Here is an 18,820-nt window from a genome sequence, read left to right as displayed (position 1 = left end):
ACAATAATTTGGTTCAGTGGTTTTCAAACTAGAGTACATGAGCTCTCAACAAGGGGCTACATAAGAAAAATTCCGTAATGGCATATTTTATTTAATAAAACTTGGCAATCTAATCATAGGTGTATTATGACCCTATCTCATATAGCAGTACACAGTAGACTACATTATTTGGAAAGGGTTATGCAGCCTAAAATTTTTGAAAACCACTGTATCTGTATCTATATATATCTAAGGGCAGATACAAAAGAGTAGGGCCTACTAGTTCAGAGAGTGGTTACTCAATTATTGTATCTCTTGTGTTTTATGTACAGAACTGTAAGCTTTTCATGTTGGACAATGTCTGGCTGTTTATGCTTGCAGAACGTATATGGTGAATCACATAGTATTGATTTGTTTCATTCCACAAAAATATTCTTGATTTTTCAATGCTCCTGTTCTCCTTAGTGTGTGTATGTTGGATATACCCACAACAACCCTGCTTAAATGCTTTATTTTTTTCATTTTAAATGCTCGCTGTCTTAGCACTGTTAATTCAATAGCCAGGGAGTTTCCCCCTAAAAATGTTAGGTGATATAATGGGGGTAAAAATCATGTTCCTTATTTTAATTGATTTGTTTTGTAAGCTGCATATGTTGAGCCATCTATTTATATATTTTTTTCTTTTATTACCAGGGACTAAAAAGGTAGCCATAATAAATCCTAGTTTTCATTGACTTTTAATACTATTTTCTCAATATTCTGTATTAAATAATTTCTTTTAACTATATTGCTGGCAAGGTGACTGAAACTTGACAATTCATTGTTAGAAACCAGACTGATTTTGACCTGGCACCTTTTAATCTCTAAAACTGACAGGAGCTCTTCATTTTCAGTGCTGTATTTTTCACAGGTACTAATGTCCTCAATGCCACTTTTATTTTTGGATCTCCCTTTGTCGTCTCCTATACCAGAGTGTTCTGTACAATCTTCAGTATTCCAGTCCACTGGTAAGACTAGACCCTAGCAATCTGCAGAGACAGACTGTCCTTAATGAGACATTGACAGTTTTGAGAATTACAAATACATTTTTCCATGAATACACATTCTGAACAGTGTGTGCACTTTTCATTCCAAACAAACACTTTTCTAGTGTGTAATTCTTAGAAAAATATGTACCAAGAATTAACATGATATAAAATTAAAGTCTAAAAAAACCAACCCCTTGAATAAAGAACATACCATTATCAAGTATGTGCAGGCCAGCTTGTGGGTAGCCTTTTGCGTGTGCACAGGAGAGATGTGACATGGTACCTTCCACCCTCCCTTCTGCCCCTATGCAGGCATTGGGCACAGACCTGTGGGGGTAGCTGAAGCCACTCTTCCTAGTAGTACTGGCAGTGTTTCTAGCTTCCCAGTGGGAAGAGAGAGAGGGACTCTATCACTACCTATCAGAACTGAGCAGGCTGAGAGAGGAATGCCCATCACTCCCTTTCAAAGGGTGATTGATCTGCTGTTGCTGCAGCAGCATGAATTACCTTGAGTAGAAAAAATAATTCTGTCTGAGTGAGCTGCTGCACAGTTCTTCCTCACTGCCTCCCCTACCACATTCTCCATGGCTTAACAGCCAAAATGTAATGCATTTTCTATATTTGTGCTTCAAGGAGGGCTTTCCCCGTCACCCTAGCTTTTCCTTCTGCTTGATCTTACAGTCTAATCAACATCCTACGTGTGTGACTGGTTTTTGTCATAAAAATGAATTATGTACCAATCATCATTATGTTTTTCACTGTGAGATCAAATTGAAGATTGTGCCTGTTAAGGACAGATAAAGCTCCTGCTTAAAAAAATATCTTTGGTAATTAGGCAACTTGATAAGGAAATTGTATGAAAAAATGTTATCAAATTTTTAAAATATGCCCTGTTTTGAGTATGCCCACTTTGTGATATTTTTGTTTGCAAATGATGTAAAACAAAGGATGATCAAGGAAATGGAGGGCCTGTTTTACTCAAGGAGACTAAGAGAGATTGGTTTGTTTAGCCTAGCAAAACAAAGGCTTAGTGGGGGCATGATAGCTTTCTATAAATACATCAGGGGGGTAAACGCCAGGAACTGTGAAAAGCTATTTAAGTTAAAGGACAATGTTGGCACAAGAAGAAATGGGAATGAACTGGCCATGAACAAATTCAGGGTAGAAATTAGAAGGTTTCTAACCATCAATGGAATGTGGTTCTGGAACATCCTCCTAATGGGAATAGTGGAGATGAACAACCTAACTAGTTGTAAAATGGAGCTTTGATAAGTTTGTGAATAGGGATTATATGATGGAGTTGCCTGCAATAGCATGGGACTGGACTCAGTGACCTGGGAGATCCCTTTCAATCCTTTGTTTGAGTCACATACCAAAATCAATAATTTGCTGAGTGCCCTCCATTCCAATTGCAGCAAGGGGATTTGAAACAACCCACAAAACCTGTTGACTCAGGTTCAGATTCTGAGGCTAGAAGGTACCAGTGTCATCATTTAGTCGGACCTTCTGTCTAACACAGGCCATACAACTTCCCCCAAAACAATTCCTAGAACATATCTTTTAGAAAAACATCCCATCTTGAATTAAAAAGTTGTCAGTGCTGGAGACCACAACAACTTGTGACAAATTGTTCCAAAGGTGTATTACTCTCACCGTTAAAAATCTATGCCTTATTTCCAGTCTGAATTTGTCTAGCTTCAACTTGCAGCCATGGGTTATACCATTCCCTGCTAGATTGAAGAGCCCATTATCAAATATTTGTTCCCTATGTAGGGACTTTTAGACTGTAATCAAGTCACTCCTTAACCTTCCCTTTGTTAAGCTGAATAGATTGAGCACTTTGAGTCTGTCATTATAAGGCATGTTTTCTAATTCTTTATTAATTCCTGTGGCTCTTCTCTTAACCCTCTCTAATTTATCAGCATCCTTCTTGAATTGTGGGCACCAGAGCACTGTATTCCAGCAATGGTTGCACCAGTGCCAAATTCAGAGAGTAAAATGACCTTTCTACTTCTATTTGAGATTCCCCTGTTTATGCATCTCAGGATACATTCGCTCTTTTGACCACAGCATCACACTGGGAGCTCATGTTCAGCTGATTATCCACCATGTCCGCCAAATCTTCTTCAGAGTCACTGCTTTACAGTCTTCCTTTAGTTTTTGGGGACATCATCCCAGGCTTCTTTTATGGCACAGAGCTGAGAGGAATATGAAGACATACTGCATCTTGTAGAATGATTCATACTTCTTGGATCTGAATTTATTTCCTGAGGCTGATTCCCACTTGTTGGTGTTTCCTACAGGTTTTTTTTTGTTTATTTACACCAATGTAACAACCCCAATGTGTGTTTCATACATTTATAAAATTGACTCCACATAAATTAATACCAATGTAATCATATGTGTTATAAAAGCAGTGAAGAAAATGTTTATCTTCAGATTTTTATATTTGCTTTATTTTTATGTACATGACACATCCCATGCACTAACCATAACATATAATACAGTATAAATAAATACACTCTTAACTGACACTATTTTAATTAAATGTGTCATTTATATAAAGCTGTTAGATGCCTGGATTCTTCTGTGCACATCAGTTTATATATCTATAGAATCAAGGTTAGTGAGGGGATTGCCTTAATATAACGTGTTTGAGGGCACTCCTCTTACTTTCAGGTGCAATAATTATTTTCCACAGACATACCATCTGTCTCAGTATCTGCAGGCAGGCACTTAGCCCTGTAGCGAGAGGGCAAAGAGAAGTTGGCTTTGCTCTGCTGAACCCCATCCTTCACTTTCCCTAAATCATGCCAACAGCACATTAAACTTTCCAGCAAAGCTAGCAAGCTCACTAGAAATTAGTGAAGGAGAGATTTCTCCTCAATAAAAACAAGGAAAGGGGTGAAAGAAAGAAACATTAATCTCCTGATATAAAGTTGTTGCTCTCATATAACTACTGTTGTCTGTACTGTTTGTAGTCCCTCTCGAGGGTAGGAGAAATGAGCATAAGCTTTGGCATATGGTTGACACACAAATAGACACTGGCTTTTGCCTCTGTTGAAGGGCGCTATGTTGCACTAAAAAAATTTCAAAACATTATTGAATTCCAAAGAACATGAAATAAATATGGGAAAGGTAACAGTATTGTGTTTGTTTTAGCTAAATGCATCCTGTTTTGTAATAACCAAACTTGACTTGCTGCAGACCCTTGTAAATATATACAGTTTGGTTCAAAGACTGTTTTATAAGGAATCCTCATCTGAAAAATATATATATTGAAGCCTAGAATGCCACATTTCCTTCCAACCATTTAATATTTTATGTCTCTATTTGCAGCACTGGGTTAATTGAATCTGTAAATGAGATTGAGGTTTTAAGCATTCAGAGTGTGTTCAAAACTGATGCATAGCACATACAATTGTATAGATTAACATGCAAAGGACATTAAATGTTATTTAATGGGAAAAATGGAGAACTACTACTCTTAAATTCAAGTTCATACACTGACTTCTCCTGTGTAAAATATCATTGTTAAAAGAGGAGACATCCAGTGATGAAAGGCCTGATCCAAAAGGCCTGGTCCAAAAGCCAACGAAGAAAATGTAAAGAGTCTCGTTGACTTCAGTGGTCTTTGGATCAGGCCCTACGGGCCAAGGCAACAGCAGATGAGCCAGCACTCTTGTCACTGCAGCTTTAATTAATGACTCCAGAGCAGAGCCAATTATCAGAGCTGTGCCTAATGGATGTGCTGAGGAGAACTAGGAGGCTACTTAGACCATTAGGCAGATGATATAAAAGGAAGGAAGAGGATGGGAGGGAGGTACTTTTCCCTCCTTGTCTCAGGAGCTGAGGGCTCCCTAGGCCTATAGATATAAGGCCATATAATGTATGAGGGTGGTGGAAAACAATATTGTAAATACACGTGGTGTTTTACTAGAAAAAGGTCTCTGAGCTGTTTGTGGATTTGAGAAGAGGCATGAGAGAGTGGGACCCTGCCACACCCTCCAAGAGTTACTGTTGAAGTGCAAGATGTTTGGTTCCTACATACACTACTCAGTGTCATTAGAATGAGGAAACACTTGGATGGAACTGAAACAATGTGGTTGTGTTTTATCCAACTTTGATTTGGGGGCATTAAGAATTAGTCTTTTCATGAGACTCTGTACTCTGTGTTTGTCAGCCGGGGTAGTTCACGATGTCTGCACAAAACTTGGGGCATTCCTTGGCTCAGTGAAATATTTTGAAATGGAATTCTGGAACTTAAACTGACTATTTCTCTTTCAACTCCAATCCAGTTATTGAAAGTTCAAGTTCAAGATGCAGCATTGCTTGTGGAGAGTTGCTGTTGTTATCAAAGGATATGTGTTCACTACATTAAAATCCTAAACCCAGGAGAAATACTTTTCAGATATGTGGAAGGTTATAGTATGTCAGACCCAAAATTTGACTTATAACAGTTATTGTTTGGTGATGATTATATGTTGAATTCCAAGTTCCTTTAAAAGAAAAAAATATATGTGAGACAGCACTCCATCGCTGAGACAAAAATATCTATTGATAATGCATGACTTTTCAATATTTTCTTCTCTTGCTGCAAAAGCAGCCATCTGAGGGAATTAAAGGTAAACAATCCAATCCTGCTGTCTCTTTTGTTCTCAGAAGGATGTCCCTATTGATGTTTTTGACAGAGACTAAGTAGACTCTTAAGAAGAAGAATAAGTCACAGCATTTCTAACTGAAGGAAAAATCAATTTGTCAAATAAGTAGATAACAATAAAACTGGTGGGGTAAAAATATACGTTCGAATTTCTAACATTTCTAAATATAGTTTATACAAGATTTTAAAATGTGGATGCCCCCTTTTAATTTAAGAAAATTACAAGATTTTTGTTCTTATTTTACATCATTGTGATGTATGTTTGTCTCTAGAAAAGATACAAAGGATCAAGTACTTTCCTGGTGTGACTCCTTGTTTCTAGTAGATTTCAGTGGCCTCAATCAGCAGTGGCAATGGATCATTAGGAACAAATGGGGCTAAAGCCCATCAATAATGCCTCAACTGTCACACTATAAATATAGGACCAGATTCTCTAGTGGGAGTGTCATAAAGAGTCTGTGATCTGGCCTTGAATGCCTAACAGAGAACTATTTTCTGGGTGTTACTGTGCTGGATCTGCATCTGTTCCTTTGCCTCCCCTCCACAAGGGACACTTAAGGGGTCCTTAACATGCCAGCTGTCCTCCAGGTCTCAGATCATGGCCAGGATATTTCTACACTGCTCGGCCCTAATTCAATCAAGCACTGCTAGGGTCTTATGTCTGAATTGTGGCATTGGCTCAGATGGTGAAGACGGCTCTAGCAGGGAAGGCCTTCCTACTGGGAAGTCCCCGAAAGGCAAGAGGAGAATTCTATGCTTGTAAACACATCAGTGTTATATCTTAGCTCTTGTTGGCATTTTCAATTGTTTAATTAAATGGATTTTGTTGATCCTCAGTTCATGGTTAGTATTACCAGTATATATATGCATGTGTTTTTTGTTTATATTTTTTTCAATAACAGATTCCTGTGCTTCTCAACCTGAGTCAAGATCCTGATGTTAACCTGCCTGTGAAACCACTAATCTTTTCATTGGCCATGGGTGCTTGTCTTGGAGGTAAGGGAATGTAATCATTTCAGCATTACTGTATGTATAAACATTCCACAGAATAGCTCAAGTGTAATAAGGATCTATGATTTTATTATAGAAAGCACACTCAGTTCATATTGACTTTGGAGGGCAATGGATCGGGCCCTTAATGAGTGTCTGCAGCATACCCTATAATAGAGTTTATTTCTGATCTGAGTTTGAAGGCCAGATATGCATAACGTAGTCTAAATGCACAGAGAAGCAGTCCAGATGGTGCTTAAAGGGTTCAGATCCTTTGTGAGGAAAAAGAAAAGGATAAATTTAGCATTCAGATTCATAGATGCCATAGTGGCTTATTTAAAAGGACATGCAGTTAATGTATAATATCTGTGATCTAAATATCTGATCCAAAGGCCATTGAAGACATTGGGAGATTTTCCATTGACGTCAGTGGGCTTTGGCTCAAGCCCAGAAGACTACATACAGATCTATTCACTGCCATATTTAGCACTCCTTACTCAGACAAAACACCCATTGATGTCAAGTTGAATTGAAGTCAGTGGGAGTTGTGCTTTAGTAAGGAGAGCTGAATAGAACCTGGTGGTATTTAGCTAAAAATAAAATACCAGTTTGGTGCTAACTTGGGTTCCTTGTGTTGCTGCTGTAATTAATCTGCCTCAACATAAAACAATGTGATAAATTAGATGGATTTATTTCTCTGCCAAACTTTATTATTAAAGGAATCCCACAAGGATCTGTTGCAGGCCCAGTCGGCATTCTAATTTATAAAGCTGTATAGGATAGCCATCTGGTAGCACTTTAATTCACCTTTATGCTGGTTATTCTTTTTTATATTCAACAAATACTTCACTGTCATTGGTTATGAATGAGTTACCATTCTTACCAGGATCTCACCAAAGTACTGACTAGTCTGTTTTTAAGTGCAATTAAAATAGCATGTGATTTTAGTAGAATAATAAACCTAATGTTGATTTTGATTGCTGACAGTACCTGAGAATTTAATATTTAATTAATTATTTAATTAAATGTAAGAATTTAATTTAATTTATAGTACTGTTCTATATTTCATCTTATAAACATTTAGATACTTGTTTAGATGCTGCTAAAACTCATGTTGATTTTCCACAACAAAAATTAAACCCAAATTGAGCTTCCTGAGCTATACAGGCCTCTCTCATTTATTCAGATAAGTGATTGCTAGTTCAAATGACCTTAATACCCAGCAAGGATTATAATGATGTAATTGACAGATTGAATTTTAAGGGTGCATTGCAGAGGTTGGATACTATACCAATCATTTGTTATTGGGACATCTTTTCATAGTCACCATTGTGACTTCGTCAGCTGAGCTATCCCTCTTCATCACAGGGGTATGAAGCATCAGCATTTGTTAAAGTAAGGGCTTAGCTAGACAAAAAGTTAGTTTGCAGCAAACAGGGAGGAAAATTTACAGTGCACTAGCCTGCCGTGCACTAACCATGTGTGTGGACCGTTCCACCATGCACTAAAAGTTCCCGAGTACATTTTAGTCTATTCTCATTTCAAACAGCAACTGGTCAGTGTGCACTAGGGAACTTTTAGTGCATGGTAGCAGGGTCCACATGGACAATTAGCATGTGTCACGCTCGTGTGCTGTAGGTTTACTCCCCAGCTTGCTGTGCATCAACTGATTGTCTAGACAAACCTAAGTGTCAGAGTATCCTTTTATTTCTAGAATTTACTCATGCTTGCCTCTGTGCATCTCTAAGATACTACTATGCTTTCATTAAAGTGGTTGGCTGAGATTTTCAAAAGTGGGAGTTAGGTGGCCAAACCCCATTGGAATTAAACAGGACTCAGGTACCTAACCCCTTTGGGCTTTTTAGTAGAACTCAGCTGCCATTTCTAAAGTTTCACTTACCTTCTTGCCCATATTTGTTGTTGTATCATCATGTGCTGTTAAAGAGAGAAAATAATCATGTATGTGTGAAGTATGCAAAATTGGTAAAGGTGTAAACAGTGCTTTGGGATTTATTTAAATGAAAGGCACTATGTGAATACAAGAAGTGCTCTGATACTAAGTACTTAGATGAATAGGTTGATAGAGCATTATCATTAGTAGTTAGTAAACTCAGAAATGAACTCTCTGTACAGCCCTTTGCCATTATTTGAAAATAAAGTTGAAGGCTGAATGAAACATGTCAGTCAGTGGATGGATGGCCTGCAGGTGCTCACATTTCAAAACAATCGGCTATATCTTGGAAGCCAGTGAAGGGGAACTTGGTGAGAGACCCGTGACTGGAACTTAAGAATGAAAAATGCTCAGAATACACTTGTTTAAAGTGCTCTAGCAGCTAAAAAAGACTAGACCAATCTTCTTGTATGAAAGAACCAGTGATGACCTTTTTGAAATTCATTACAAAGGAAGAATTTATGTGTGTTGAAATGGTGTAAAGAAATCCCATGAGGGCAAGTAATCCTATTGTATTGTAACTATACAATACAATTATAATGTGATTCTCTGCTGCATTGGGCAGAGACTGGATCCTACCAGCCACTCATGCAATCAAGGAAATTAAGTACACAAGCCATTACATAGGGAAATTTGACTAACCAGTGCAATTTGACTCACCAAACATGGATTTACAGGTTGTTTTTAGCAGTACACAGCAGCAAGACTCTGTTGATATATTATTAGCAGGGCTTAGGGTAAATGCTGTTGCACACACTGAAGGCTAGTGTAGGAGGGTCAGTTCACCACTTGGCCCTTTCCCTGGCACTGGATAATGCCCTTGAACATTAGTACTAAAGAATTTAAATTGTATGCTGCTGCTTCTTTTCTGCCCCTGGCTGCTCCTCATGCGGTCGTGGGTACTCTTGGGGGAAGGTAGGGATGAGAAAAGACTCATACTACTCTCCCAGCTCTGCAATGGAAGTGGGGTTTTGGAGTACAATCCAGACCAGTGAGAGGTTGTGTCACTCCTTGTCCTTGAGTGCCTTAAAACGCTCTGCTACTGTAGTTCTCTGTATGGATGCTCCCAGCCAGCATACAAGAATTTATGGATTGTCTATGGTTAGGCAACCCTGGTTCAGCAACTCTGACTCCAGCAGCCAGCTAGTAACACTACAACCACACTCTGGTCTTCACCAGCTGTGGTTCCTACTAGCCAAGTGACCCCAATACACCCCCAATCCTGAATTTCCCCAAAACCATCTGCCCTGGAATGCCCAGCCATATTCTGAAACATTCAGAGGAGTCATAAGGTCCATTGCTCCTTTAAAAGGACAAAAGCACAACAACTTGTTGCCTTAATTGGACAACAACACTTATATTCAAACACAGCACTGGCTTAGTATAGATTAAAAGTAAAACAAATTTATCAACAAACTTATCAAGGTTTTAAGTGAGTTCAAGTGCAAGGGAAAAATGGTTACAAGCAAATAAATGTGAAGTATGCTTTCTAGTGATTAAGATTTAACAAGCTACAGCCTTGGTTCAAAGTTGATTTCTTATCAGTCTTTTTCCTTTCCAGCCATCGCTGACATTCTCTCAGTCAGGAACTTCCACAGAAGTACAAGATGTTAGTTTCTCTTATCTTCCTAAGTGAAAGATCTTTGCCTAAGTATGTTTCCCACCTACATTCAGTTCCCAGAAACTTTAACCCCCTTGGTTGAAGGGCCCATCTTTCCCAGCTTTCAAGAGCTCTAGCACCTTGTGTCTGTCCAGTGATGGATTTCAGGGTGGTGTCTTCTTTCTCCTTATATCTTCCCAAACTCAGTTTTTTTCCCCAGACTCAAGATGACCTCAAGTTGTTCTTCCATTCCCGTGGACTTCCCACCTCCCTGCCGATTTGTATATAAATGGGAATTCCATTGTTTTGATCACATCTTGCTTAATTTAATTGGAGACAGGTGGCTAACTGCCTTCCCTCCTCTCTGGGAGAAAACCTTTTTCTCCCTTTGATTGGTCACAGATTTTAAAGCAAAATATCAATGAGTATCCATAAGTACTCATATAGTGTTAATACATACATTTCACAATGACATTAATCACTACTGTGTCGTTAGGTTTCATAAAAGACCTTACTTCATACACTTTTATAATACAGTTATACAGTAGGTAATCAATTGATTCAATTACTTATCATTTGAGGCTCAGGCACCCTGTCTTTATAGTCCAGTATGCCATTGAAATGTGTTCTCAAATAAAGTTTTTTCCTCCTTCTGGGAAGAGATGCCATGAAATCTGATGAAGACTTCATGCTGGTCCCTTATCTGCTGGTGATACTCGAGTCGTTACCGCCTCTGTTTGTTAGCTTGATGGTTTTGTTTACCTTTTATATAAATGTACCTTCACTCTCTCTGCCTGACAAGCAGGCCGGTCAAGCAAACTAATCCAAATGCTTTGTCTAGGTCAGACTGGGCTTATTCATGGCTTTTCAAACACATTTTAAGAAGCATAATTTCAGTGAGTTATTAGTTTTTCAATGATATTTTGCATGACCCCTTTTAGATACAGATTATGACAACAGTGAACTAGAGTCCCCTGGATTGGTCAGGACAGCTGGAACTCACTGCAATATGCCAGGGAGCTCTTGGCCATCTGACATTGGGATGCTCATAGGGTCACATGTGGGGAGAGATTAAAATGGCATATACTGAGAGGATTTCTTCAGTTCTGCTTGCTGTCCCCCCCCTCCTTTTTTTTTTTTTGAAAAGCAGGTAGGGGTGGAGCTGGAACAACTAACTTTCCTCTAAGTCCACAGGCAGTGGTGGACATGACTGGCTCAATGCCTCATGCAGCACAGGAGAGGCAGCAACAGCTCTTCCCAGGTACACTGGAGAGGATAGGCTCTCAGAAACCAGTCACAGCTCCCTAATTCTCAAGGATGTCCCTGAGTATTTGCCAGCTTTATGCCAACAGATATTCCCTTTACACAGGGTGAATTCTTCAGGGGAACTCTCTGACCAGTGTAAGTTAAGCTTCTAAAGTCAAAAGTGAACATGGTAGACTGGAGATTTTAAGGTTGCCTGGACTTATGATTTCTTCTATCTGTGTATTGAATGATCCTGTTCACTCACACATACCTGCACAGTAACGGTCAGCCTAATTAAGCATTGGGAATGTATTGCTTATAGTCTTTTCAATGCTTATTTTTTACAGCTTTAATATCTGGCAATATTGATTACTTTTTAATAATTGATGGAGCCTGATAGAACCTGTAAAACTGCAATACACCAGAAAGTATCAGCAAACAAAAAACTTGGTGGCTTGTTTCCTGAGGTATCTTGAAGACCATTACCCATTCCATAATTCTCCTGAAGGAGATTATAATGAAAATCTGAAAGCTAATGTTTGGAGGCACAATGTGGTGGCACAGTGGTCTATTGTCTCCTTGATTTGCACATGGAACTCCAATGATGTGACTGGAGTACTAGCCCAAATCCCAGGGGAGTAAATCCAGGGAAGATTGCTAAACCCTCTCTCTGGTTGCTTGCACCACTTTGGAATATGGGATTGGAGGGGGTGGGGTTGCAGGCAATTGTCTGCTACTGGGCACATTTCCAGCTTCGGTTACACTGGCAGTAGTTAGCAAAACCCATGGGTGAATCAAATCCATCATCTTATAGGACCTCTGTTCTAGATTATAGCTATTTAAAGAAGCAATTGACTACATAAATGGGCAGTCAGGTATAGTGTCCTAGTGACGCAGCACTACAGCTTCACTGTCACTTGGCTTGTCTCTTTGCTTTACTCCCTTTATGTTGTTGAAGGTGATGTGTGCTCTGCACAATGGAGATTTATAATTTATTATACCCTTTGGTGCTATCAGATAAAATGTTAAACTATCTACAAGCCTGCAAGACTTAATGAAGGTAGAAACCTGGTTAATATTGCCAGACAGAAGTACGTCTTTGTGAGAGATAATATGAGAGAAACGTTATAGTCTCTAATAATTAGGCTTTAAAATATATTTCAGAATCAGTGCTAAATTGGTACTAGGAAAACAGCATAGATATAGCTAAATAAAATTCTTTTATAGTAATAACAGCTCACATTTATTTAGCACCTTTCATCTTGAAGGATACCAAAGCTGTATATAATTTTAAAAACCTGAGAATATTCAGGGTGAAAATATAGTAGCTGTTGAAGAGAACACAGTATCACTTCACAACATTTAAGATAGAAAATGGGGGTTTAGTCTTATGTCTCATCTAGAAGACAGCTATATTTTAGATAAGTTTCCTGCCTGTGAAGGTATGTCAGTTCATAATCCAAATAAAAGGGTAGAATCAAACGGATTGAGACTGATTGGGATCTTTTAAAAGGAAAAGGACAGTGTGTTGCATCTTGACCTTTACAAATAGCTGAAATAAATAGACTTAGGGACTGTTCCCTATTTTTCAAGACAATAATAAATGTGTTTCTAACAATACTGTGCCTTAGAATGCTACAAATCTAAAAGCAGAAATAATGTACCGTCATCCTGTCTTATGTTGGCACCTTCCCATTTCCATTCTTGAGTATTCTTAAGCTATGGTTGCTGTCAAGTACACAACAACACTGTTTACTTGTCCTCCTTTAAGAAGCTCTCATTTCAGATTTAAATTTTACATCCTCAGTCTCTCTCTTTGTCATTCTAGCAGGAACAGTGTCATATCCAGAGTGAGCACCAATAAAATTGCTATCTTCTGTGGTCAGTTCTTCATATTCACCATCAGTGTTTTCCAAAATGTCCTGTTGTTGATTTTTCTTATGAGCCCCAAGAATCTGTGTATTTCTCTCCTCTCTTACACTCTAGATTAATGTTGCTGCACCTGGTAAGTCCTTAAGAGATATTCACCCTTCATGACATCCAAACTCTGGGTCATATCACTTCATCTATTTTCAGTAGGGAGTCCTGTTTAGACAATGGTGGTGCAATAATGCCCTAAGTTTGAGAGAGAGGCTTATTACAGGGACCTGACAGCCAAAAAAAGGTGCTGTAATCTTTAAGATTGCTAAAGAGGAACCTATCTGGAAAATGTAAAGCAGAAGATTTAGAATGTTAGATTATTCCAGCCAAAATTCAAAACAGTGTTTGTCATCTGTAAACAGGTAGCATCTCAGGCCTGGTTAGTCTTCAGACTTTGAGCTAGCCTAGAGACAAAAGTCAGGATGCTTCAAGTCTTTTTCCTCAGTTTGTCAAGGGTGCTTTGACATACAGGTCTCACAGCAGCTGTCTCTAGTATACTTTAATATGCAGCGCCAAGGAGGAGGAAATAATTGATCTCCAAGGATAATGCTACAGAGTCTCTAGCAAATCCACAGAATTGACCAACTTCATCGTTTAGATCACTTCTGAGCCTTATGTCATCAAAGGGATGCCAGGTTAGTTCAATTAAACATGAATTAAAGCTAATGGGTTTTCCTGGTTTGATTTGACAGAAATCTCTCTCTCGTTGCTATAGCAATCTCTTTGGAATCTATGCTTTCAGCAAATACTTTGCTCCTTATACTGAATGTTTGGAAAATCAGATGCACATGTTGCCTCTCTCTGAGGAAAAACTAGGCAGTATGTGACCGTCAGTGAACAAAGTCACGAGGCATGACTGCATTTGGCAAGTGGATTTGTCCCAAATTACCTGGCATGACGACAACTGCACTAATCAACAAATGGAGTGGATACGAAATATTACAATTATATTTTTAAAGTATTTCCCATCCAAAACTAAGGAGCTGTGGTTGTTGTACAGTAATTCAGAATACATTGTTGACCCATATGGAAGAAAAATCAGAGAAATGTAATGAAACAAACCCACTTGTAAAAGCTACAAAGAAAATAGATGGGAAGAAGAAAACAGCTGCAGCACTGCTAGGTCGATCTGATTTGAAAACATAGACCAGGCCTAAGTAACAGACCAACGTTGGTGATCACTAGGACCAGCTTTGTAAAAAAGTGAGCAGCTGTTGTTTATAAGCAGGGAGGGAAGAACTGAGATGGATGTCAAGGAGGGAGCAATTCCAAATGGTTGAGCAAATGCAGTAAAGGTGTGATCACCAGCTGACCCACAAGAAGGTGGTGGAATGTCTAAAAAGTGGGTGACGCCAGAATCTGAAAGCCCATCAGGATGAGTCTCCTGAAATAGATCTTGATAATAGTTAGGAGCAAGTTAAAAGCTTAAAAATAAACCCCAGGTGGGCCAACGTAAAATCAATCTGCCATTGTACTGGAAGCCACTATGAGGAATTCAGAGTGGATAGAATATAATCACAGGTGCTCAGAACAATGAACAAATGGCATTCTGAATGAGCTGCTACTGACTGACAAGCGCTGTTGAAAGCCCTGTTAGGGAGGAGCTTAACCTTGTGATTATCAGCCCTGTGGTTTTTGTTGCTGATATAAGGTTGTCACAAGATAAATAAGGGGGATAGTCAGAGCAAATTGTGCAACTGAAAAAAATGTGTGAATAATATATTTAATTGTGATTGTTATAGATTGGGTTAAAACCTCTTATACTGATGAGGTTTTTTAAATTTTATTGTTCAGAAGTTTTAACATATCCATGCAGACATATTCAAATACAATGACAAAGAAAACACAGAAGTACAGATTTAACAATAACACAATATGAAATATTCATAGATAAATAAGATAAATTTTTATTCCCTAACTCCACCTCCTCAAACAAACAATCCCATTCCCCTCAACCCAACATCAGAAGTCCAGATTCAGTTGTAATGCTCTCACGAAAGACCAAGTGTCTTCATAGTCGGATCTTGTGTCTCTACAGATTAATGTCAGTTTTCCCATGAGGCTGTTGTTGGTGAGGTCAGTTAGCCAATCAAAGAATACATAGTGAATAGCAGATTTCCATTTTTGTAAAATGATTATTTTGGCTACTATAAGTGCTGCAGCAATCCATTTCCTGGCATTACTCAGGCAGGGTAGATCTTCTAGAATGTATAAAACACAGAGGCTTGATGTAAGGGAAATACCTACCACACTAAGGAAGAGCACAATACACTTCCTTCCAAAAAGTGGGTATACTTTGACATTCAAAGACTACATGAGGGAGGTTTGCATTGGTGCTATCACATCTCCAATGTTTACTATGTGGGGCAAGTTCAGTTTTATGCAATCACTCAGGAGTCCAATAATATCTATTTAGAATTTTGTTCTGAAAGAAATGCAAAAACAGAGAACTGGATGTTTTGCATATATTGTGCCAGATATTATTCCATCTATGAGAGGAAATGGAAAGGTTTAGCTTCTTCTCCCATTTTTTTATGGTATAGTTAGTAGGATAAATCAAGGAGTTCAGCCATTTGTTTGTTACCCACAAAATGTTTTTGGCGAATATTCTTTTTCAGGTGCACTTCAAGTGGAATGATATTTGTGGCCTGCCAACAATTCCCCAGGTACTTTATAATTTTGAGCTGAAGCTGATTGTTGAAAGGACCTTGATTTATTAATAGTTGGTGTTTGCCACACAGATATGTAATGGGAGGCTAAAGTAGTACATTCAATAATATCTTTTATGGTTAATATGTCATTGGTTAGCCAAGTGGATTTGAGTTTTGAGCTATTAGCAAATTTAATTTGGGTATTATTTCAGATTGGCATGGAAGGAGGGTTGGATTTTGTGAGGAACGCTTCAGGAGATAAATATTCTATTTTTCCTTAAAGGTGCAGGCAACCATTTTAAAAATGGATGTGCAGAGAGAAAGCCAAAGGGGTTAACTAATTTTTCTTCTTTCTCAAGCCACAATGGGGCTTGGGAAGAGTTGATGGGATAGAATCATCTTATTAAAAATCTTAATTGAAAAGTCAGGTGATATAAATACAAATTAGGAAATCCCCCCCACATTTAGCCATAATTTCTTAAGTATCTTGTGGATATCCAGGATGTCTTCAAATTCCATAAGAATTGTTGTACAACTCTATTTATGCTTGTGAAAGTTGAAGCAGGAAATTTAAGTTTAATTCAGCTAAACATATATATCAATCTTGGTCCTACATTCATTTTAATAGCTTCTACCTTTCCCAATAAAGATATTGATAGTGAACACCATTTCTCTGTCTTTTCTCATTTCTGTGAGTATGACATCCATGTTTGCAGATACTATCTTTGATAAATCAGAACATATCCTGAGGCATAAGTAGGTTATCTCTATGTATGAACGAAAGGAGAATGATTGATAGTATTTGATATGGATTTGGTCTATAGAAATATCCATCACTTGAGACTTGTTCCAGTTTATCTGAAATCATGATATCTCACTGAAGTAGTTTATTGCAGATAGTAGTGATGGAATTGAAGAGAAGGGATTTTTGTCGTCCGCATCTAGACTAAGCGTTACTCTTTATCCCAGATGGTAATTCCTTCAGTGGAAGGTGTCTGTCTGATATACGCTGCTAGCGGTTCCATAGCTATATCAAATAGTAGAGGCGATAGATGACATCCCTGATGTGTTCCTCATTTTAATTGAAAAAGGAAGGAGATTGCATCATTTGTGAGAACAGATACAATGCGTGATTTGTAAATAATATCAATCCAGATCAGAAATTTAGGTCCAAATCCAAATTTTCTCAGGATCACTTGTAGGCATGGCAATTTCACGTGATCAAAGACCTTTCCAATTCCTAACAATAGGATAGCAGCTGGAGCATCAGTTGTTTGTGCCTGCTGGATTAACTGGAATATCTTCCGATTATTGTCTGCTGCTAATCTGCTATGACTAAAACCCACCTGGTCTGCATGAATGATTGATGGAGCAGTGAAATAAGAATCTTTGTCAGAATTTTATAATCTGTGTTCAACAGAGAGATGGGGCAGTAATCAGAATGACAAGTGTCCTATTTTTTTTTAATTAGGGTAATCATCATTGTTCTCATGTCCCGTGATAAATATTTCATTAAAGGCTTCTGACAGTATCAGTACTAATTGATTAAGGTCTTATAAAATTCTGCTGGAAAGCCGTTGCACCAGGCACTTTTCCCAAGTTGAGCGAACCAATTGCCTGCATATCTTCTAGTAGAGAGATATCTTCCTTCTTATAATCAGTTTGATGTAGTGAGAATGTATTGGTCATATAGTTTGCAGCTGAACTCACCATGATGTTTAAAGGTTATCATTAAAGTTCTTTAAATTATCTGTTAATTTTATCATGTTCTGAACAGAAAGACCATTGTCCTGCAGCAAAGAGGATATAGAGTTATTGGCTGAAGTCATTGTATTTTTCCACTCTAGGAGTTTGCCTGCCTTATCCCCCCGCCATTCGTAATGTATTTGTTTAACTCTAGTAAGCATGAATTTGTTCCAGGTTGGCATATATTCATTGTATTTGTATTTTGGGGTAGTGACAGAGTGCAGGAGCTCATTATTTTGGGGGTTTACTTTAGGGTGTTTTTTTTGTCCCCCCCTCCCCAAATTTAGCAAGCTTCTCTGCCAAGAATTAAGTAATATGTTGTGAATTCAGATGTGAATTTTATGCATTCTCCCCTTAAGGTTGCCTTCAGTGTTTCCCATAACGTTATAGTAGAGGAGACAGCGTTTGTATTTTCCTTCAACAAGTTGATGGTTGACATTTCAATCATTTGAAGAAATTTAGAGTCTCTAAGTAAATGTGTGTTTAACTTCCGACTTGCGAATCTTGTAGCACTATAGCCAGAATCTATGTGAAGAGAAATTAGAGCAGTGATGGGCAACCTGTGGCCCGCGGGCCACACGTGGCCTGTCAGGGTAATCCTCTGGCAGGCTGCCAGATGTTTGGTTTACATTTGCATGGCCACCCGCAGCTCCCAGTGGCATCCCTGTTGCCCATGCCATTTCCTACAGCTCCCATTGGCTGGGAATGGTGAACCACAGCCACTGGGAGCTGCGGGTGACTGTGTAAATGTAAACAAACTGGCGGCCCGCCAGCAGATTACCCTGATGGGCCGCGTGCGGCCGTTGCCCACCACTGAATTAGAGCATGATCAGAGATGATTATACTACCAATTTACACCTCCAGACATGCAGGAGCTATCACCTTAGATTTCTTTATATCTAATCTGGAATAGGATAAATGAGGTGGAGAAATATGCATAGTCATGCTTCATAGGATGCTTCAGTCTCCAAGTATCCAGTAGTCTAATATCCTTTGGTAGGGATAATGGATAGTGTGCCAACAAGTCCTGAGATTTTCACCTAGAGCACT

General features: G+C 38.5%; 1 protein-coding gene across 1 annotated transcript in view; it reads left to right on the top strand.

Annotated features, from left to right (window-relative positions):
• OCA2 (OCA2 melanosomal transmembrane protein) overlaps nucleotides 1–18,820 on the top strand; it is a 291,900-nt gene that overhangs the window by 200,764 nt on the left and 72,316 nt on the right. The window contains exon 21 of the mRNA XM_048858880.2: nucleotides 6,570–6,663. Coding sequence (XP_048714837.1) covers nucleotides 6,570–6,663 — 94 coding nt within the window. The remainder of the gene's footprint in view (nucleotides 1–6,569; nucleotides 6,664–18,820) is intronic.

This window comes from Caretta caretta, chromosome 1 (genome assembly GCF_965140235.1).
Source record: "Caretta caretta isolate rCarCar2 chromosome 1, rCarCar1.hap1, whole genome shotgun sequence".
Classification (NCBI taxonomy): domain Eukaryota; kingdom Metazoa; phylum Chordata; order Testudines; family Cheloniidae; genus Caretta; species Caretta caretta.
The sequence above is the reverse complement of the archived record's forward strand: the minus strand, read 5'-3'. Positions and strand labels throughout refer to the sequence as shown.